Source organism: Hyalella azteca, unplaced genomic scaffold, assembly GCF_000764305.2.
Source record: "Hyalella azteca isolate HAZT.00-mixed unplaced genomic scaffold, Hazt_2.0.2 contig163, whole genome shotgun sequence".
Lineage (NCBI taxonomy): Eukaryota > Metazoa > Arthropoda > Malacostraca > Amphipoda > Hyalellidae > Hyalella > Hyalella azteca.
The window spans coordinates 52885-75771 of record NW_025930523.1 but is presented as its reverse complement, the minus strand read 5'-3'; the positions used below and the strand labels follow the sequence as shown (position 1 = coordinate 75771).

The 22887-nt window shown below is 39.9% G+C and overlaps 2 protein-coding genes across 2 annotated transcripts in view; both read left to right on the top strand.

Annotated features, from left to right (window-relative positions):
• Positions 1 to 3419: 3419 nt before the first annotated feature.
• Positions 3420 to 12159, top strand: LOC108682051 (extracellular matrix organizing protein FRAS1). Its single transcript, XM_018171155.2, has 12 exons — positions 3420 to 3538; positions 4158 to 4270; positions 4822 to 4959; positions 5682 to 5846; positions 6327 to 6640; positions 6951 to 7311; positions 7946 to 8137; positions 8751 to 9740; positions 9924 to 10339; positions 10823 to 11081; positions 11275 to 11402; positions 11941 to 12159. The coding sequence occupies exons 1-12, from the start codon at positions 3420 to 3422 to the stop codon at positions 12157 to 12159; spliced, it is 3414 nt and encodes a 1137-aa protein (XP_018026644.2).
• The window catches only part of LOC108682050 (extracellular matrix organizing protein FRAS1), a 25403-nt gene continuing 14598 nt past the window's right edge, over positions 12083 to 22887 (top strand). The window contains exons 1-13 of the mRNA XM_018171154.2: positions 12083 to 12100; positions 12717 to 12923; positions 13614 to 13900; positions 14249 to 14456; positions 14820 to 14992; positions 15590 to 15743; positions 16476 to 16630; positions 16878 to 17233; positions 17697 to 17955; positions 18283 to 18446; positions 19841 to 20090; positions 20262 to 20528; positions 22650 to 22776. Coding sequence (XP_018026643.2) covers positions 12731 to 12923; positions 13614 to 13900; positions 14249 to 14456; positions 14820 to 14992; positions 15590 to 15743; positions 16476 to 16630; positions 16878 to 17233; positions 17697 to 17955; positions 18283 to 18446; positions 19841 to 20090; positions 20262 to 20528; positions 22650 to 22776 — 2593 coding nt within the window. The 5' untranslated portion in view covers positions 12083 to 12100; positions 12717 to 12730. The remainder of the gene's footprint in view (positions 12101 to 12716; positions 12924 to 13613; positions 13901 to 14248; positions 14457 to 14819; positions 14993 to 15589; positions 15744 to 16475; positions 16631 to 16877; positions 17234 to 17696; positions 17956 to 18282; positions 18447 to 19840; positions 20091 to 20261; positions 20529 to 22649; positions 22777 to 22887) is intronic.

Sequence of the window (22887 nt, the reverse complement as noted above, 5' to 3'; positions counted from 1 at the left end):
TCGTGGGCTTTGAGATAACTTAGACTTAGAGGGATTAGCAAAATAATAATGTAATATTAAAACTAAATTGAAAATAAATTTACAAAGTTATATGAAATAATTTAAAATTATCACTAAGAAAAGTTTTGACTATGTTAATATCAAACTGAACAAGAAATATATTACTGGCAAATTATTTTAAGGCTAGATTATTATCATTTCGTATAACATCGCGAGAAGTAAATTTATAAGCGAAAAAATTAGCCGTCTGAATTTCTAAAAAAATACACTTAAAAACACTATGAATGTAAATTAAAGTAAAAAATATTTTTAATCAGAGTGGTGAGGTGTGGTCTTCGGGCTGCAAGTTGTGCAGCTGTGAAGACGGTGTCATCACTTGCTACGCTCCGGAGTGTCCGGCGTGCAGTCCAGGCTACACTCCCTTCTACCGCAGCCCTAACACGTCGACCACTCCCCACACTGCTGTGACCTCCACCAGTCCAGAAGACGATGCTTCTTTCTGCTGTCCCGTCTGTGAACGCGTGTCTTGTTCCGCCAATTGCATCGCGTGCGAGGACTCCTTGGACCATCTTCAGGTAAACTTCTCAACCAGTAACCCTTATTTCAATTTACAGTTATGGCAGACGCAGCGTCAGAAAATTATTATGAATAATACCTTAAGATAAATATATAATAATAATCAAAATATTAACAAGAGGCGGTCAGATCAAATTCTCGTTGATCTGAAGGGATCTCCTTCGGTTGGAGGAGTACATCTACTGGGAAATCTGTACGTCTTTTTACTGTTTGTAGATACATAAAATTATCCTAGAGCATTATTATAATTTCGATAATTCAGTTTGTATTCAAATGGCTTAACTTATTTATTAGCAAGGTGCACTTAGGTGCTTCTAGATGTGCTCTTACTAGCAGGTAAATTTGAGTACCAGTTCTGTTGTTGAACGTCAAAACGGTTATGTAGTCATGAAAACTTTGAAATTCAAATATAGGAGGTTGGAGCGAAGTAGTGACGGTGTTGACAACGTTAAGGTTTGAGCTATGCCGCTAACTGATTATCTGCTAATCTAATTAGTATTACGTGAAACCAAAACAAGCGTTTCGAAGTGTAATTTCATTATAATCGAAAGAATGAGTATATAATCTTCATATATTAAAATTACGTGAAAATCAAGTTTAAACAAAACTGACTTACATTTTAATGTCCATTACGGGATAGAGCCATTTAACTTAGAAGATTAGTGGAACTGAAAGTAAAGGCACCCGTAAATAAATAGTGATTAATCAAACGTTTGCACTACAAATAAATACATTCATAAATACACAGTAAATAATGAAAATAGTACTAAGGAGAGACCTATAAACTGAACGCTAAAGGAACGCTTTGTACTAAGATAAACTACAAAAAATAATTTATACAGTAGCATGAGCACTACTTTTTCTACGATCGCATTTGATCTCTTTTTCTGGCCGAGGAAGTTTTCAAACGATCATGTAAAAGTGCACACGATACCAGAATACCGGGATACACTGATGGCTCTTGACCGCATACAGTCGAAATTGTTCCATTGGTTCAGATATAATCAATCGACGTCTCGCTAATAAGCCAATGAATGTAAATGTGTAACTCTTTTATATTGTTACATTTTAAGTTTTAATGTCAGAAATAAACAATTTATGGATCCTCTAATAAAGGTATTTGTCTAAGTTTATCTACAATTGGTTTATCAATGGAAACATCGAATTTTTATTAATTCTACTGGTATTGTTAAATTTATTTTTGATGTGCCAGTCACCCCCTGGCTTCCACCTGACCGTGCTACCTGCAAGCTCTGCGCTACGAACCCCACGTAGGGGACAGTCTGTTCCCGCCTGCACGGCCTGTAGCACAGGCTACAAGCTGCAGGATGGAGCCTGCACCAAGCGATGTGACGGCGACAGGTTCCAGAGGGACGGCAAATGTATCAAGTGTCATGCTTCTTGTCTCACCTGCTCTGAAGAAACCAAGTTTCAGTGCACCAAGTCAGTTGCGTATTGTTTACAATTTAAATAGACATTGGACATTTATTCCAATGCTCAATTTTTAAAGGAGTACAGTACTGAGATTATGGTACGTCAGAAACTATTGTCAATCAATATTTCCTTAATGCTTCAGTTGCATTTTCATATTCTGCTCCGTTGACACCGGATTTATTTCGATTATTTCTATCGTCCACGCTGTTAGTTAAATCTAGATTTCTTTTGCCTTCTGATGATCATTTTCAATGGCTTATGCTTATATCCTCGACGAACTATCACTATTATCAGTAACTATCCTCCGGAGTGAACTGCAACGTAGTCCTTCTACCAACATAACAAAGAGTCTTCACTGTCGAAAGTAACATTCATTCACTCAAATTCGTTTTTCACGTATCCAGATGCCCGGCCGGTCGTTTCCTTTTTGAAGGCGAATGCCTGGCAAGCTGTCCTCAGTCGCACCACGCCTCCGAGTCCTCGCGCAGCTGCGTGCCGTGCGACGCCTCGTGCGGGTCGTGTCACGGTGACGGTCCCAACAGCTGTGACGGCTGCGCTCGCGGTCTCGTCCTCCTGAAGAACTCTTGTGTGGCGCGGTGCCCGGAGGCACATGTAGTCCGGTTAGTACTTGACTCACTAGGGCATGGGAGTGGGGGTTCTGAGTGTCCTTAGGATGAATATGTAAGCTAATGGGAGTTCAAGATAACAGTTCTGTTTACAATTTATTGATCTCTAATGGAAACTCCTTCATACCGGTATTAGAGTTCTGAGAATACAATGTATATTGTGCGCATTAACGTATACGCATTAATGCCTCTCGCACTTCAGGGCTGGCAAGTGCACGTCGTGCTCGTCGTCTTGCCTAACGTGTGGACTGCAGGAGGAGTGCCTGGCTTGTGCACCTCCGCTGATGTTACAGGAAGGCCGCTGCCTGCAACACTGTCATCCCAGCTACTACTCATCTCCGGACAAAACTGAATGTCTTAGTAGGTCTCTAGGATAAAAACCCATATATTGTGCATCTTATTGATTCATTTATGCTTATACGAAGGAGGAATCAACTACATTTCATGTCCCAGCCATTAGTTTTATTCAGGGACTCGTGTTTAATCGAAAAACCTCTGCTACAATGATTGAATTATATTTTTATATACGGGTCTTAATACTTGTCACATTATTCTTTATTGTCTTGTACGGTGCGTGAAATAACGCACACATAAACTAATTGTATCAACTTAATCCGCTAATAAATCCAGGCACGTTTGTGAAAAGCGTTTTTCAACAACCAATTCACATCATCAATCATCTCCTCAGCATACCAAGATTTTATGCATCCCCCAGAATGCCACCCTCACTGCGCCAGCTGCTCTGGTCCTGGCATCTCTTCCTGCACCAGCTGTGCCCCGCATATGCACTTGCACGAGGCGTCATGCTTCGTCACGTGCCCTGCAGGCTCCTACGAGCAGGGCGGCACCTGCCACCCATGCCACGTCTCTTGCTTCGAGTGTCGGGGACCCGACGCCCATCAGTCAGTATCTAGCGAGTCGGATGGTAGCATGGATACTATTATGGTGTCGGGTTTTCCTAAATTAGCAATTTCGATCTCGTGATGTACAATGATGTACAATGATGAATGGTACCAAGTATGTACAATGTACATACCAAAAGCATGTACAATGATGAATGGTACGTTACCGTGATACAAGAAAGGTGTTACGTTATAGGAAATGAATAGAATGTTGAAACGGCTGGTAAGTCGAGCAAGAAAGTGAACCAAACGGTCTCGTTCGTCAACATGTTCTTTAACATCAGTAATATAAGTAATGATAACATTGAAACGAACATTACAAACTAACCACTAAAACGTAAATTATTCATGACTTATATGATTTGAGAAAGTTGCCGACACAGTTGTAATTATAATAATTAAGTTTTACATACAAAAATTGATTTTGGTAAAGTACGTAACTAATAGAGAAACAAGTTAAAAGACGGCCCAACTCATATACATGGCCAGTTTTGGTTTTCATACGCTTATATCGTAAAATTTTCAAGAAATTGTCGCCATTGAACCACTATACCTTATCACTCATCACAATCACCAGTAACCGGCTATTGAATCGAGTGTTCCCGCGTTCACTTCGCAGCTGCACGTCTTGCTCCAGCGCCCTGGTGCTGGTGCTGGAGGACGACTCCAGTGAGGGCCGCTGTGTCTCTAGCTGTCCCCGCAACTTCGTTACTCATGACAACATTTGTTTCGGTTAGTCTCAGGCATCAATAATACTATCTTGTTCTCAACGAAGAAAGTTATTGATCGATTTCCTACAGAAAAATTAAATTTTCTTTCTCTCTTCTTTACAGTAGGAATCAATTGCGATTTAGGTGAATATTTTGTTTGGGCATCAAAGTTAAAATTCGCTTAAGAGGGAAAAGTTAGTTTGATTTCCGAATTATTTAATTTGTGTAAATTCTGAACGGATGGAAAAATTTGTTTGTGTTTGCTATATTTAAATCATTATGATTGCAGTTTTGCCGAGTTTAAAATCGGCCAATCCAATCGCTAATTCATATGTAAGATTCAACTAAATCTAAATATTACAGTTACGAATGCTCCTACTTTACAAAATAGTTAGGTGAGATGAACACTCATCATAATTTAAGATCTCATGATTAGTTTCTCGCGATAATTGCGCAGTGTGCATGTATTAGCGAGAGTCTCTAAACCCTATTTCACCTACCACGGTGGCATGACTGTGCATGGAGGGAGCTCGTGTCAATATATTAGTCGTTAAAATGTCTTTGTCATCGCAGGGTCCAATTCGTGCTCGAACTACTCGAGCTCCTTGCCTTACGAGTGTCAGGAGTGCGCGCCGGGCTGGGTGATGCTTGGTGACGCCTGCGTCAGCGAGTGCCCACCAGGCTATCATGAGAAGGAGGGAGCTTGTCTGGGTAAGTGTTTTAATAAGTTTTATTACCATTGAGTTCAGCTTTATATCCCGTGTTGATCATTACTAGATCCCATGTTGATCATTGCTCATCCATGCTATATTTTTCTACTTTTAATGCGCCATGTTTATCGTTGCTTTCATTGCAACATCTTTTACTTGTGCAGACATGATTTTTTTATACCTTCAACTAGCAAGTGTTTCAAGAGCAACCTTATGATACATGGGTTTCGTAGTTATTTTCCACATATTTTGAGTCTTTAAATAATAATACAGATGGCAATATTTTTAAAGTTTCTTTAAAGACATCCTTTTAATGTAGGTATCACGATTTAACTACTTCTTTTGAATTTTTTCAATTTGAAATTTATACATCCTATATCCACTGTTCATGATAATATGAATGCCACATATATCACATTGTGGCATTATTCATGTTGAAATGTTATAGCGTTGATACTTGAGTTTAATTTACGCCACTACCGTATTACCCTATAAAATATTATAGGATCGCGAAAAACTCAACTTATGCTACTATATAACTATAACTATAACTTATAACTACTATATAACTATAACTATAACTTGTGCTACTTATGCTTAACTATGTATTTAACTACTTTCAGAAAGCTACTCGAATCGTACAATTCTTTTTTAGACTAAAACTAATTCAGTAACACATGGAGTTGACTGAATGTCATATGCTTAACATGGTACTTCCCTCAGCTTGCGACGCCCGCTGCGCGACGTGTTCCGGTGACGGCCGGTATGCATGCACCGCTTGTCCGCCGCTCGCGACGATCTTCCGACGACCGTCCGACCCGACAGCCACGACGTGCCTCACCAAATGCCGCGAGCGCCACTACCTCGCTCCTGATCTCACCTGCCTTCGTCAGTAGTTACTGCTCTCACCAATAAGTTTTCATATATATGCAGTTCAAGTTATATTTGAAAATTCTATAATTGACTTTTCTGTTTGAATTAAATTGTCGTCCAAGCTGTGAGAGTGTCCAGGAATATCAATGGAAGGCTTTAAATAATTTCAATTGTTTCACTGTCTGTCTCATTTAATAATGGACGGAAAACTCTGTGGATGAAGATATCACTTCAATTCATAGGTTGGGAATAAGCAAAGGATCGGAGGATTATTACAGTCGTGTATAGAAATAGAGTATGGCTGTGACTTCACAATTCTTCTTATTAGCAAATAGTAAAATATGCATTAGTAACAACTTCTGTAATATAGCAGACGACACAACTAGGCCACGTTCTCAGTGTAAATTTTAAAATGCTATTGAATTTGTTTGAATAAATCAATATTTATCCGAGCACAGAGATGCGACTAATTCAAATGAAATTAACGATCCACAGCTTGTCACTCGAGCTGCGACGCTTGCGTAGCTTCCGTCGCCTCCCTCTCGCCGCACTCGACGCCCTCCTCTCGATGCGTCGAGTGCAAGGACAACCGTTCGCTGCTGCAGGACGACCATTGTGTCCAGCGCTGCTCGCCAGGTTTCTATGAGAGCTCCCTGGGTTACCAGCAAAATTCTGTTGCGTCTGACGTTGGCTTCGTTTACGCTTCTCGCGGTACCTGCGAGCGCTGCCACTTCACTTGCGAGGAATGCGATGGACCTGGACCTTTCCGGTGCACCAAGTGCAAACCGGGCCTCCATCTTACGATGCACGTTAGTACCCATCTCGTGATTTACTAATAATTTCATAGGAATGATTGGATTAGTATTAGTAATTGATATTAGTAATTGATAAAAAATACATATTTTGAATTTTCTCGCTCGTTAGCCTCAATTTTTTATTAAAGGGAAAAATTCTATGCTGTTTGTGCTGATTAGTTACCCCCAGTCATTCGTTCAGCTGTGGGTTCTGATCCATTTCTTTAAACAATTGAACATATTCTACTAATAAACGCATGTCTAATTATTGACTGTAGAATTTCACAACTATGCTTTTCCACCCCACCGACAATTCTGTCGGCAGAACTCGTGTTCGGAAGAAGGTTGCGACGTCGGTTTCTTCAAGTCTTCGGATGGTACCTGCGAGCAATGCTCAGCCAGCTGCCTCGGTTGCGTGGGGGACTCGACTTCTTGCATCTCCTGCAAGCGCGGCAAATTCTTCCTGCAAGGACAATGTGTCTTAAACTGCGGGGTTAAATACTACCTAAACAATACCGTCACGGTGCCCCTTGAGAACGCCCCTTATTATACCGCGTCTGAAGGCGTGTGCGAAGAATGTCACTACTCCTGCAGCGGGTGCCTCGGACCCAGCCCTAGGGACTGCCTTGAGTGCGCCCCAGGAAGCCTTAGAGAAGACAACACCTGCGTCAGGTCCTGCTCGCCCGGTCAGTAAATATTCTTTATTTCAATTTTGAAACCAGTTTCGAGTCATTTAGTTTTCATGGGAGCGGGAAAGCCTTGACAATCTCACTTACGCTTGATCTTGATTGCTGAGTCGGTATTTCCAATTCGCTGCATGCATTCCGACCGATGAAAATCACAACATTTATTTTCAACTTCCATTGCTTACTTAGACATTTATTTGGTACATGCTCCCTAGTCTACCAGTCCTGTTGCTGGGCAGTACTATTGTACTATGTCCACTAGAGCAAGTTCAGTATAAGCCCGCATTTGGGTTCCATGTGTAAGCCACTTCGGTGCCCACGCTTATTGAAATACAAGACATTGATGGCTTTATTCTCTCCTGGACCTGCAGAATAGAGATTAAGCAGCTGTCTTCTCTAATATTGTCTTCACATATGTAAGCTTCATTGCTTGTCTATTTTTAAGTTTTAAATATATAATGCGAGGACCCGCCACCATATTAGTTTTACGTCGCGCATGCTGCACCTGCATGTACGAGTGATGCAAATGCCTACTTAGTCATATTCTCAGCCTTTCAACCAAATCGATTGCGTGATTACAAATTCTTATTTTTTCCTGGCATTTGATTATTATTCTTATATGTCATCTTGGCAGGCTTTTACGCGTCTCCGGAGACAAGACAGTGCGTGCGCTGTCCATCAGGCTGTCGTCAGTGCATCAGGGGTGACACTGCTGACACCGTCGTATGCCACTCTTGCCTGCCTCCCTACCTTCTCTCCGACGGCCGCTGCCTTACAGACTGCCCGGACGGCACCACTGTCAACCTCTGGGACCAAGCTTGTGCTAGTGAGGCATTTAAATAGTTACCTTCTTTAAACATTTAACTAGTATATATTTATAAGTCAAATAATATCGGAGAAAACTTTTAATATCGTAAGCAACTGTATTTAATAAGTGTAATGAGAAAATTTTCGTTACTGTTGGGGTTTTTACTCGTTGAGTGCGATACCACCCACCGGCGGGTTGCAGGGTCTTTTTTCCCGGATAAATTTCGCACGTTATTTTTTTTCATTTGTGTAGGAAGGCAATACTTTATGATGGCTGTACTTATTAAATTTCGAATATTACAGAGTACAGGAACATTGAATTTTTGCACCGGAAGATACAAATATTCTAGTTAATATTGAATTATTGCATTAAAAGCCGCTGTCCGCTGTTTTTTTTTTTTTTTGTCCGCTGACTTAGCCGGTTTTAGGCCATCTGCCAACCCTGGTGGGTTGGTTCGTATCGCACTCACCATGTTGAATTCATTTATTCATTTATGGTATCAATTGTTACGGTGCGCATTTTTCTTGCAACTTCCTTTCCATTCATTTTGACTAAGTAATAAACCTCCGAGAATAACTTGATATTGTAATTGCATTTTCTGTGAAATTTATGCACGATTTAATGTTTTCAGGATGCACTGAAAACTGCCTGATGTGTTCTGAATACAAGTGCCTGGAATGCGAGGAGTCGTACTTCGTACAGAACGGTTTGTGTGTCATGGCCTGTAGTGAGAACTACCACGTCATCGCGCGCAACGTGTCAACATGCGCAAGTAACGTTTATCAGCCCATCATGAACTTGTTGAGTCCGTTGGTCGTTGAATATGGAGGTCCTCGAGTCTTCAATTCATCAGTTATCCACATATTTGATCGAGACACTGACGAGGAAGATTTAATTATTACTGTAAAAGCTGAACCGGCAAATGGATATTTATACAGAGTAGGCAAAGGTATCCACAGTGTTCTGCACAACGATTCGAAGTTCTCAGCAAAGGATTTGAGAGAAGGTCGTATAATATTTCAGCATCAAAGAGGTTCATCTTTTTATGGAGAGATGACTTTAGAACTTTACGATGGTAAGTTCACGACGAACCCAACAATTGTATCTATCAACGTTGTGTCTTCTTACAAACCTCATGTGGTGGTCAATGAACCGCTGATTGTACGACGTGGAGGAAAAGCCACTGTCACCAAAGATATTTTGCGTCTCATAGATCAGGACAGCCCAGAAGCCGTTAATGTCCGTGTTCGGGATGGTCCTGAATATGGAAGACTCACTATCGACGACGAAGACCTTGCTCTATTCAGCCTTGAGGAATTGTCTAACAATGCAGTGATCTACATAAATAGCGAGCCAAGTGTAAAGTCCGTTCCGGTAGTTAGCGATCAAGTCTTGCTACAAGCCAACGATGGCCATAATGTCGTTAACTTTAGACTTCATATTCTTTTCGTCGATCAGAACAGGCCAGCTCCTATCATGATTACTAATAAAGGAATAACAATCGCCAAGGGGCAACGCAAGCAAATCACTCCAGACGTTCTTCGAGTGCGTGACGTAGATTCCAGGGACGAAACTTTGATCTACAGCGTTGTCCCTGCCGCCTCCGGCGAACGCGCTACTGGTGAGACTCGGCCAATTATATGCTCATGTTTCTCATTATAACCAGCTTTTCATTTTGGTGAAAGGGAATCAATCATCGTTTAGAATTTGACTAAGTCATATACGAATTTCTTGTATTTAGCGTAAAGTCATTGACAGGATTCATGTCTGCCTCTTAAATATTCTTTCTTCTGATCATACCCAGGTGAGTTTGTGTTGGTGATTCCTCTTCCTCCGGTGGCCGCTGGATTCTATAACGACGGTTGGATCCAAATGGACGAGTCGCATTTATTGCGCCCAACCATGAGCTTCTCCCAACGTGACTTGAACGAAGGCAGAGTTTGGTATGTAACTTCTGACACAAAAAATGTCAAAGTCGAACCCACGAAAGGATACGCCTATCCTGACTCCTCGGACCGACGCGGCGCACATTATGAATATGGTTCTGGTTTAGAAGCGTCAACGGACTCGGCGTACTCTGAAGTTATTTTGTTCTCAGTTTCCGACTCCTCTGAGCCTCCGAATGTATTGCAAGACCAAACCTTCGTGGTGCACATCGAGGAGCCCGCCGCCGCTCTGGTCGTCAATGACACCAAAAAAGAAAATGACCTTCAATTTGAGGCGAGTTTTTCTACACGGTATTTCTTCTCTAAGAATTTCATTGTCGGATAGAAAACTTTTTCCCGGTAGTCATCGCTGAAATGTTCATTAATACTTTGATGAATGAGCTTGGTGTTTGGAGTCAGTAATTTAATTCTGCGACTCATACGAATTGAATAAAATTTTATTTAAGAAATTTTTGCCATTGATTCTCAGTTTACGTACAGATTAATTATGCGTCAAATTATTCTGGTAACCTAAGAACAAGTTTCTATTATTTGATTATGATTGGAGAGTAGAATGTGATAATTTAGTAAGAAAATTAACGTTTATATTCGTATATCTCGAATATTTTGGCCCTGAAAGAATTAGCAGTCACTCGATCTGGACGTCATGATCAGAGTAATTAAAATATGACATGAACAGGATAGTAAAATAGATCAAGTGCTATTTTAAAATTAATGAAACAATTCCTTGTTATTCATTAGTACTTATTTTCAATAGGTTTACGAGGGCCAAGCTCTAACCTTTACTTCGGCCGAACTGAATTTTTACCCTGGCTCGACGGTGTCCAAGCATCAAATCCTGTACTCCATCACGAGGCCGCTGGGGCCTGATGAAGGCGTTCTCTTCCACATCGACTCCCCGGGCCTTGAACTCCGAGAATTCACACAATTCGACGTGGACAGTCTTAAGATTATTTACCTGCCGCCTTTCGCGAGTATCGGACCTTCTGAGAAAGTGTACAGCTTCAAATTCAAAGGTACGACTGCTTGCATGTTTTGTGAATAAAAACGTTATTTTCCGAATACATAAATGTTATTTAATGAATATCAAGAATTGGAGAATTGGTAAATGTTCTTATTTTAATGTGTCGCTTATTTACACACCTAACTATGTATAATTATCGCCATTGTAATGGCTTTTGGATTCTAATTTCTGTCCTCGCTTGTCAGTTTCAGACGGTTCTGCAGGCAACGACTTAGCAGGTCGTCCGGAGCACAAGATCAACATCCGCGTTATTCCTAAAGTTGCGGAGGAAATTTCTTTTGCCGAACCTGATCCCACTCTGCTCGTTGCTGCTGTTAGTACACTTTTTTTTGCTCGTATTTTGAGTATTTCAATCGAATTGAGGTATTGTGGCCAAATTAGAGAAACTGCTTTTCATTCTATATTTTTCCTTGGCAACTCTAGATCCGAATTATTTTCCGTGCTGCAATAATTCTGTAGGGCTTCTCAAGAGAAGCGGTCATGTCTGAACATTTGCCAGAAATTGGTATCCAATAAAGCAAGAAATTTTTATGAACATGAAGTCCACTAATGAGAATCATTATGCTCGCGCTTCTATAAAGACTTCAATTGCGTCTTGACCAAACATATATTCTATGTGACTATATTAAAACATTCCAACCATTCAGTTCGTTCTCAACGAACGAAGGCAAAGCAAATATGACGGATATTACCCGAAACAAATGTCAATACCTAGAAAACGTTTGTTTCGAGTGATCTATTAAAGGTCCTCAAAAGTAGCGGCCAATAGTTCTAGATTTCGTTATATCGTAAGTGCGAGAATATATCCCAGAAATATTTGTGTAAATGGCAAATTTCTGTCATCTTGACAGCACGGCAGCGTGGAGCTCGGTCCCAGCGTGTTCCAGCTGGCAGACGACGGCGTGGACGAGCGGGTGTTCTTCGTGCTGCAGGAACCGCCTCAGCACGGCCGCCTCGTCATCACGCCCTTCACCAGCGGCGGGTCGTTGGCTGATGTTCCCTTCACTAAGGGTTCGAATAAATTAGATTTAACATGTTCCATCAAAATTAGAACATATCAGATATTTTAACATTGATATTTTTGTTGGTGCTTATCTGTTTTCAACATAATGAGTATTAGTTTGTTATCAATGTATAGATATCAAGTTTAACTCTTTTTATTTGGAAATTCTTATTACAAAGCAATGTTTGGGATATTTTTTGTTTGCTTTTCTGAAGAATGAAACCATTATTGTGTTCGTGTATTCTGTATTGTATTATTTTTGAAACCTTTATTGTCTTCGAGTTGCCGAATCCTTCTTTATAAACATATTAGGGAACATGTGACATCAGAAGACGAAAAAATAACTTCTAAGTGTTTTACACTAAAGGTTTTAATACTTGGCAAAAAGGCTTTATGTCTGAATTTTTAAAGCCAGCGGTTCCGTAAGTATTCCCTTAACTCGTTCATTTCTTCCATCTGAACATGAGCTCTTACCGTTTTCTACGTTTATTTGTTCTTTTTTCTGTATTTTCATGCGATTATCTCTTTTGTTTTTTAAATTTTCAATACTTTTATTTCTAAAATATTTTTTTTTTATTGTGAAAGATTTCTTTCATTAAATTATTGGTTTCCCTTTTATTGTAGAGGTCAGCTTGACAATGGCGGATGTTAGAAATTCCCGGATTCGCTACCAGCATTCCGGCTCCGACTCTATCAGCGATACGGCGACTCTGCTGGCCCTCGGACAGGCTTCAGAGGCCGTTAAGAAAATCAGTTTCTTTGTTGAACAGGAGGACAACCTCACACCTGAGCCTTCACCATCAGCCTCCTTCGCCATCCAAGTTGAAGAAGGTAAAGCTGTTTACCTAGTTAACGGGCGTTACGCCGATAGTGTCTATGGTTTAGCACTTATATTGAATTATATAAAGCTAAATATAATTAAATACATATTTTAGTAATGCCAATATAGCTTTATTTCCCAATCAAATGCCATTGATCAGAATTCAAGCCCATAGACTCTATATAAATGGTCACTGAGTTCTTTAATAATAATTTCTGTTTTAAGTTTTCATTGTGATTTGGAATCTCAAAATGTCTTAGCCAGATACTCTCACTAATATTATTAATCGAAACTTTTCCATTAATCTTATTCGTACAATACCTTCATTATCCATTTTATTATCTTCTCCTTTACCCTTGTTTATTTCCTTGTTTATAATGGAAATAAAAAAGGGTAAAGGAGAAGATAATAAAATGGATAATGAAGGTATTGTACGAATAAGATTAATGGAAAAGTTTCGATTAATAATATTAGTGAGAGTATCTGGCTAAGACATTTTGAGATTCCAAATCACAATGAAAACTTAAAACAGAAATTATTATTAATTTAAAAGTGCTATTGCTGCAGATCTGGAGGAGTTTATGGTCCTTAATAAGGATAATTTCTGACCTTTGGGATATCGTCATATCGAATTAGATCTCGAAATTTCTGAGCTCTGTCTTGAAACTTGACGATCTTTATTCACAACTCGGACCACACAGGCTCCTCGACGATGGTGTCTCCATCAGTGATCTACTACAACGATCTTCACTCGAGTCACCCTGAACTCGTTTACACCCTAGCCTCTGTCCCCCGTCATGGCTCCCTCATGCTTGCATACCCCGGACAAACGTCGCGCACCCTAAATGTCACCCACAAGTTCACACAGCAGGACATCATGGAAGGCAAACTTATCTTCTCCGCCGACGTTGACATTGGGCCGAGAGAGGTTCATGATGTCGTTATTTTCAACGTCACGGACCCCAGTAATAACGTCCTCCGGGACCAGGTCTGTAACGCTGGCTAATGCAAGTTATTGTAATAATTTTATAATTGAATACGATTCGCTTGGAAATTATTTACTGTGCTTCTATGTTACCAAAAGCGAATAATACGAAATATTTGTGATGAAATTGGCTTCAGAGAGCCTCTTATTTTATCACACGGAGATATTTTGTTGTTGATCTCAACTACGCAGCAAGAATACTTCATGAAAAATCCCGTCAAAATTTTAATAATTTGGTCGAAAGTACAATATTCAACTTCAGTATACAGTACAATAAAATAAAAAAATAAATAAAAATACGCTTATAAAAAGTATATGTCGTAATAAAAACTGATCCACTTCCGCCAACAGAAGTTCAACATTACGGTTCTGCCTGTGGACAACCAACCTCCTGAAATGTCGCTCGGTGACATCGGTGAATTGGCAGTGCCTGAAGGCGGAGTTGTGACGCTGCCCCTGGGGCTCCTGAGGGTGCGAGATGCCGACACCCCGTCATCCAAACTCAGGGTGATGCTTGTGGTGCCTCCTGTCTATGGCTACATCAGTCACGACGCAAAGGGTTTGTGATTGTTGCCAGTGTCTACTCGCTCGTTCAATGTAATCAGTTTAAATTCTAAATATGATTATATCATTTGCCCTACGCGATTGTTTTTTAACGCTTCGATTTATTAACATTATATAGAAATTACCACTGATCGATAAAATCTTTCATTGACATTGTGACGCATTATTGATATTCCTGTATGATAATGAATAACGTTGTTCATGAATTTCGTGTTTCTCTCGTTGTAATTAAACTTCATAGGTGTCTTTGTTTTCTTCATTCCAATCGTGTTTGTTTCGAAAATTTCTTCTTTGGGGGAAACTATTAAGTCTCATCCATGGGAATCAATTCATTTGTTTTCACATCCTTTCGTTGCAGGAGGGCCGGAAACGGGAATATCTCAGTTCCCTCTGTCGGCGCTGAGCGACGGTAGCCTCTTCTACCGGCAATCGCAACACCTGCATCAGGAGCCGCGCCGCGACGCTATAATTTTCTTCGTGACAGATGGACTACGAAACACTCAGAGCTTCCGCATGAACATCTCCATCACCGTAAGTTGTTATGCTGCATGCGGCAACTTATGAGCATCTATTTCACCGTGAGTATTGTGGCCGTACACTGCCTTATGATCTTCTCCATCACCGTAAGCGGCTGTGGCCGTACGCTGACGTACGAACATCTCAATCAATGTAAGTTGCAGAGACCCTAAGTTGCCGAATGAAATTCCCCGTCACTGTAAGTTTGTGCGGCATATGTTGCCGTAAAGACTTCTCCAAAATGCAAGTAATGCAAGTTGTTGTGGCCGTAAGCTGGCATCTGAACATCTCCATCACCATAAGTTGCTTTGACATATCACTGCCGGCTGCACGTTGCCCTCATTTAAAAATTGTTACACTCTTACGAGTGACTGGGATAAGCCTCCACACAAGAAACGTTACATGTATTGCAATTCCAACCACGTATGATACTCATGGCCGACAGTAGCGTTGAAGAATTGCCGACCGCAAGAGTAGGTAACCTAACCATTTTATTTTAGGATTTAAACGATATTGTACAAGTATGAAAATTGCTTATTCCTCTTGCAATAGAGAAAATTTAAAGAAACTGGTCGCTGGGAATCTTCAATTCTTGCAATCTTTCTTGCGTAGCCGATTGACGACGAGCGTCCGGTGCTGGAGTTGTACAGCGTCGTCGTGCAGCGCGGTGCTGCCATCGTCCTCGGTGATACGAGCATCACGGCCACTGATGATGACACGCCGCAGAACAGCCTCAGCATCACCGTATCAAGGCTGCCGCAACACGGTTTGTGCCTGTAGATAATCAAACCATCATCGTCGATACTGCGAAAATTTAGAAGAGGGTTATCGTTTTCACTACGGTATCGTTTCAGTTGCACAGGAAGTCCTTTTGGCATGATGAGCTTATTTTCGGATATAACTCCCACCCTATTTTGTAAAAAATTGTTGAGCTTCGGAGATGGTTCATCTTATATACTATTGTGCCTCATTAACTTTACTGTTGCCATACTTTTCTCAGTGGGTGTTCTGACTTGAAAATTCGCCGATCCAAATTAAATTTTATGTTCCAAAGGGCATTGTTCGTAAGCTCCAAACCACAGAGCTTGCGAACTGTGACGGGTCCCATTTGTGGGGTTGAGTTGTCATGTAGGCAGTATTCACTGCATGCCACTTCTCTGTCTCTTGGAAACTGCTTCTTGTAAAAGTGTGTTTCTGTTCATCTGTTCCTTCTTCGCTATTCGTCTCTCCAAGCCAGTAACTCTGCCCCAGCTCACCTGCTAAAACAAATCTTAACCCTTTTCAGTGTCGGTTATATTGTAACTTTTGATGCGAGACAATTTCATAGCTCATTATTGGTAAACCTCTATAACATTTGACTTCTATTAAGAACACGAAATCAATTATTAAACCAATTTGCTCAACCCTAATCTCCCAAAATTTACCAGGTAAGCAAATACAGGCTACAGTATTCCACAATCACTGCAGCACCAATTAATTTATTCTATGGGCGATGCAGGTACGCTGTACCTGAACCAGCAGCCATCTGGGGACCTGAAAAACAGTCTGGCGCTGCAGGCTGGACAAGTAATCACTCTGGAGGACGTCTCCAGCGGCCGTCTGTTCTATGAGCACGATGGGTCCAATACTGAGAGGGACTCGCTTGAAATTAAGGTTTACTGCTCACTGTTTCTATGTACTTATTGTGATTCCAATTGTTATCTTGAATCTTTGTTAACTAATGCATCTAAATTATTTTTGACAGATAAGATAATGCGGAAAGGATTTCCGCTTGTCTAGTGGATATGTCATAAGTAGAAATAATTGTTCACTTTCACAACCGAATAATTATTAGTTATAAACCAACTTTAGTTTATCTATTCTGATAAGAAATCTAGACTTAAATATGTATTGCATACAGGTCAGTGACGGCGTCCAAGAATCTGGCGGCGAGTTAGAACTCTTGATCGAGGACGTGACGAAGCTGGAGTCATCATCGTCTGAGGTAGCGCCGAAAGTCTCGACTCCTCGTCTACTGCGAAAACAAACTCTCTCGGTGACGGAAGGCCGTTCAACCGTCATCACTAGCATGCAGCTTCTGGCAGTCGTTGACAGCCTGCCTGCTGATGGCGGATCTTCTAACGCCATTGAGTTTGTGATCAGTAAAGCGCCCCTCAGAGGTGTCCTCGAGAGGCACTTCCCGGCCACTCAAGGCTGGAGGCCTCTCAGATCTGGCGATGACTTTCTGCAGGCGCATCTCGATGACAACTTAATCCGGTGAGTGTACTAATTGCTCGTATTCTAATATTTATTTAAATTTAAAATCTTTCTACAAATTTGCGTTTGCAGATAATTAACTTGAAGTTTACTAATTACAGTATATACTCTATTACCTTTAATTTAATTTAACTTAATTTAATTTTTAAGTTTTTAAATTAATTTCATTAATCATTCTTAAGTATAAAATAAATAATTATGTTATCCACGTTAATTTTAAGATAGAATTTTCATGGATTTATTTTAAACAGTCAATATACTAAATTCGAAAAAAAATTTCCACTTGAGATAAACTTGCTTCCAATCTTCAAGCCTAGTACATTGAATAATAACCAAATCTCCAGGTTTCAAATGAAATAGATCACATTACTATTTTAATGTTGAATTATAATTCAAATAGGTACTTTAACCAACTGGAAAATTTGTCAAGATATTGTATAGAAAAATGTTGCAATCGCTTCAGGTACTCGCACAACGCGCGCAGTGGTGTAGCGCCTGACGAGTTTCTACTTGACGTGCATGTCGTTCCTGCCGACGATGCTGTGCGCGTAGAGAGTCTTTTGAACCAAAAAATTAAAATTCAAGTCTTGCCAGACGATGCATTACCTCAACCGGTATCTTTTGAGAGCCTCCTGGTGGAGGAGAACTCTAAGACGACCATCACACGAAGCAGTCTTGAGTGGCAGAAAGAGGGATCACCCAACACCGATGTTATTTACAAGGTTAGGTGGTTCATTTAAATATTTTTGTATGATCATACAATATAAATTAAAATTAAGGATTCTGCTCTGATTGTTCATACTGTTGGCATGAAGCAGCCTTGAGTAGCTTTCAGCTGCTTGTATAACCTGCATATAGAAATTAGAACTATAATTGATTCAAATATCATTGAGAATTTGGGTAAAGGAGTCACACCATGGCACCTAAATTATTTACTGCGATTTTTTTTAAGGAAACGTTAAGGATGAAAACGTTTCGCAACGAAAGCAATTTTCATGGAATATGGATCACCATCTGGGAGCTAAAAATTAAGTTGTTATTGTTCCCAGCTCATGACTGGGCCGACCAAAGGGTCCCTGGCGCTGCGGGGGGAGGCTCCAGGGGCTGTCAAGAGCTGGACTCAGCGCGACATCAACTCCGGCCGTCTGACGTACATACAGAACAGTTCTATCGAGGCTCGCGAAGATTTCATATCGTTTACTGTGACTGATGGGTGAGTTAAAATTCGAGGGCAATATTTATCTTGTCTTCTATGAATTCATTATTTGGTTCTTTGGACATATGCATTCCCGTAAATCTTGATTTAGTACGAATATTTATATCGAAATAGAATACTAGAACACGAAATTCTTTTTATTTGCTGGAAGGGCTCCATGTTGTTTTGTTAGATATGATGGGTTGTGTTCAGCCGAGTGCAGCTTCAATTCAAAGCGATAAAACCCTTCTTATCGAATGTCATGTTAAGACTTCAACAGCTCTATTATTTTATTTATTTATTATTGTTTATTCACAAACTGTAGCATACAACGCAATGCAATAGAAAGGAGCACGAAATAAAATAGCAAAAGCTTCCGAATGAATGTTCATTTGCAGGCTCCCTATTCAAATGATAATACGATAAAGATAAGAACGACAGAAAGTTTCTCAAAATGAACACATCCATTACAAAAACCTCACTATAAGCAAGCATATCTAAGGCAAAATCAGCATTGCACTGAAAAATAGAGTGTAATTGAAACAGTACGTCGAACTGCTATTAATCTTGCAAGATAATCCAAGTCCAATTAATATTTAGTATGAATAAAATTACTGAATTTAGTCTTCAAAAAGGAATTTGGAACAATCTATTTTGCAATCATCAGCAAGGCAGTTTATTAAAATATTTTACACAATTAAAACCTCAACCGTTTTTTTCAATTTCTAACCGAACCGGGGGTAAGTTAAAGCGTATAACCCTGGTATTATGGGTTAGTTGAAGAAGAGAGGCGAACGCAGATTCGAAAATGCGATCATCATGGAAAAGTTTCTTAGGGTACGCACACAGTGAAAACAGGTTGCCTGCAGCGTGCTGGTTACCTGCTCAGGCTGGCGCCTGAAACCATAGAATACAGAAGCCTATTCGTACAGGTTTTCGCTGTGAACACTTACATTATTATCCTATGTTCATTCTTGTGGCAGGTTGGAGCAGGTTGCCCGCGCAGGCAAACCTGCTTTCACTGTGTGCGTACCCCAATTCATAAATTTTAAAAGCTGGAATTTGTACATATCGTCGAGTTTAAATATTTTCGAATGCTTATGTAATAGATTATTACGCGTCAAAGAGACAATTTTGTCATCACACCTAACACGAAATGTTGTAAGCAATGATTTATTAATTAATGAGATGACACGTTCTTTTGAATTAATAGGTACACCACCATTATCAATGTGTTTGATAGTTTTGATAAAGACAATAAGTAGAAAAACGGAATATCATTTTCCGCTTCTCTACTCAATAGTATTATATCATTATTATTGTATATCAATATATCATATCATTATTATTATATATCATATTAGTATATTATATATCATATAAGCACAAATTTCTCTCTTCTTTACCAATAGAAAACACGAAACTGAGAGCCAAGTTCTGCCTATTCTCATTTCCCCGGTGGATGACCAAGACCCGATTGTTGTAGCCAGAAATCCTGTGCGTTTGTCACAAGGAACCTCGACTTTGATAACAGTGGATAACTTGGAAGCCAAGGATTTGGATACTCCTGATGACAAGATCATTTTTCGCGTGACTTCCCCTCCGACGAATGGCAGTCTCAAACTCAGCAACGGAAACCCCGAGCTGTGGCGGCGGATCACGGTAGGGAAAACATATTTAACATTCTCCCTTGAATCTTTAACCGTTAATTGAAAAATGTGAGTCAAGTTGAAGCGTTTTATAAGAATAATTTTTCTGTGATGCTTGTTGGATATGATCATAATGACTTCCAATTTTCATTTTTAACTCCTTTGTTGTATCGTTTGTCCATAGGAATTTTCCATGGACGATGTACAAGATGGTCGACTGAGTTACTTTCACGACGATACCTACACATCCTCGGACTCCTTCAAAGTGTCTGTGAGCGATACTCGTGGCCCTCTCGCCGGACCGCGCACCAACACGTCGGTGGCATTGGTGCGCATTGAGGTGCGTCTTCGGGAGGTCGTTGCTCCTGCACCAGCACCGCCGCCTTCGTCATCCGAGACGACCCTCGTCAACCAGGGTCTGACGTTCCTCGAACGCCGTCAGGATGGCCAGGTATCGCACTTTACCATCTTGTGTCCCTTCAGACGTTCCGTCGGACTTTTCTACTTCCTGCTTCTGCTGCATGCTGGTATCTTCCAAATTGATCACTTCTTTATGCTCTTTGAGGATCATTACTTGGATGATTCATAAGTGTAGTGCACTTTCGTAAAACATGAATCTGTACAAATCGGTTTCCAGTATGCAGTAAGGGGTCCGCATGTATCCTAACTTGTAGGCTTCTACCTCGCTTATTTTTGTTCATTGATCGTATTTTTTGTTATGAAGGATAACTTATTTCCCATATCAAATGACTCTGTATTTTACGTAGCGTTGAGCACTTACGGGTGTAGAGTTACATGAATGCATTTAGATTTTAGTATTTTTGGCACACCTACTACGGGTATATCTTAATGAATGCGGAACTATTTTCTCTCTAAGATCATTCCTGTTATTTTGCATTACATAATGTAAATACTTCTGTCTTTTTTAAACGTGGTTTTATTCGTTGGACTTTGAAAGTGATTCAAAGTATATATAATTCTATCGTTGCTTGATTGTTGTTACCACAAATTAAACTTCTGCATCCATGGACTCTGTAGTATTGTTACTTATGCATGAATTTTTATCTTTTATTGCATTTAAAATTAGATGAAGTCAAGCAGAAATAAAGACATAACTGCAATCATACTTCTTATTTCTCGAGTAAGTAAAAATAAAAATGGAAAAACAAAAGCTCATTATCATCACATCTTGTTCGTCTGCGAATGCTTCATATCGATTGTATTGCGGAATGAGCACTTATTTTCTGGTTGAATGAATGTAGTCAATGTGCATGCAATTTACTTCATCAATATTACAAATGTCATCAAAGGTGTTTGCATAGAAAATAGAGTACAATCGAAATCAACTTGTATGTTTTCGTTACTTTCTCTTGCACGAAATATTTGCTGTAAAATTGTAGCGGTCATGGTTTTCCGGTTTAGTATAACGGGGCGGTGGTCTAAACATACGTGTAATTAGGATTCATCATAAACTTAGTATGAAGTTCACAGCGCAATCATGAAGCAAGAGTAAATCTTCATCACTTATGCATAAATTAATACGATGAGATACATTGCATATTGTGAAATGGTCCATTGTACTACTTGCTAGTTTCTGAAAGATTGCAGGAGGCTCGGGTGTCTAATCTTTGTTGTTTTCAAACTGTAAATGTGTTTCGGGTTTCATGTCATCTTCCGTACCTGCTGGAGTGTAATTTTCTTGCTGATGTTTCTTTGCCAATAAACCTTTTTTCTTTTGCTATCTTTCATTTTGAAACCTATTGAACGACTTGAAAAATGGGACCGTATTGCATTCAATAAACAAAACAGTCCAACATCAATTCCACATTTTCACATAAAAGTACGTGTGCTTTGTCAAAATAGTTGTTTTCCTAAACGTGTGTAAAAAGCGTATATCATCATGACATCATTGATGCCGGTATTGTGCAAAATTCTCCAGAGACGATCATTTTTGACCTTGTCATGAACTCATTATATTTGCCCGTGTTCAAAAGTTGTACTTCTATCGAAACAATCCTGTCTAGAAAAGTGTACGTAATATTGAAGCCGAATAATTAGATTCGTTTATATAGAAATTTAAAACTTTTATCTTTCTTCTCTTGCAGGTAAGTCAGTCAATAACTCACAGTAATGTTATCAACTCGGATTCATTCGATTATTTGTTAACTTGTACCGCCAGTCAAGCATAAACAGCTTTACGGTAATGTTTGATTAGTATAATATTAACCAGCGATCATTTTTTATATTAGTCCAAATTTACTCGTTCAATTTGTTGACGTTAAAGGGTCGATAGATATCCAATAACAGTTCATCGTGCATTTTTCTTTGCAATCTGCAGATAGAACTATTTTGCAAAACATGTTTTTTTAGTCGAATGAGGAAAATTTACTTAGTTGCATTTGTAAAGCCATCTTTATTGTCGTCGCATCGTAAATATGCGTAATTTCACTGTAAATTTAGTAGCTTGCATCCATCGGCGTTGATAGCGAAAATCTTGAAATTAAACGCAAATAAAACTTATCGATGTGCTTGTAATTTTGTCTCGTTTAATCCACCTAAATTCATCCCTCAGGTGGCGGGGAGTCTGGATCTCTCCATGCTGAGTATTTCCCTTTCCTTGGCGCGCTTCTCTGTCACCCGTCATCCGCACTTTGGACGACTGCAGCTACGCGGTCAAAATGTGTCCAGCTTCACGCAAGGTGAGGTAACGAGTGCGTCTTCATATTTTGATAATCTGGAGGCAGTCATGGTTGTAGTCTGCGAATTTCGCGTCTGCCTTTCGCTAATTCCAAGCGAACATTGCCCCAAAA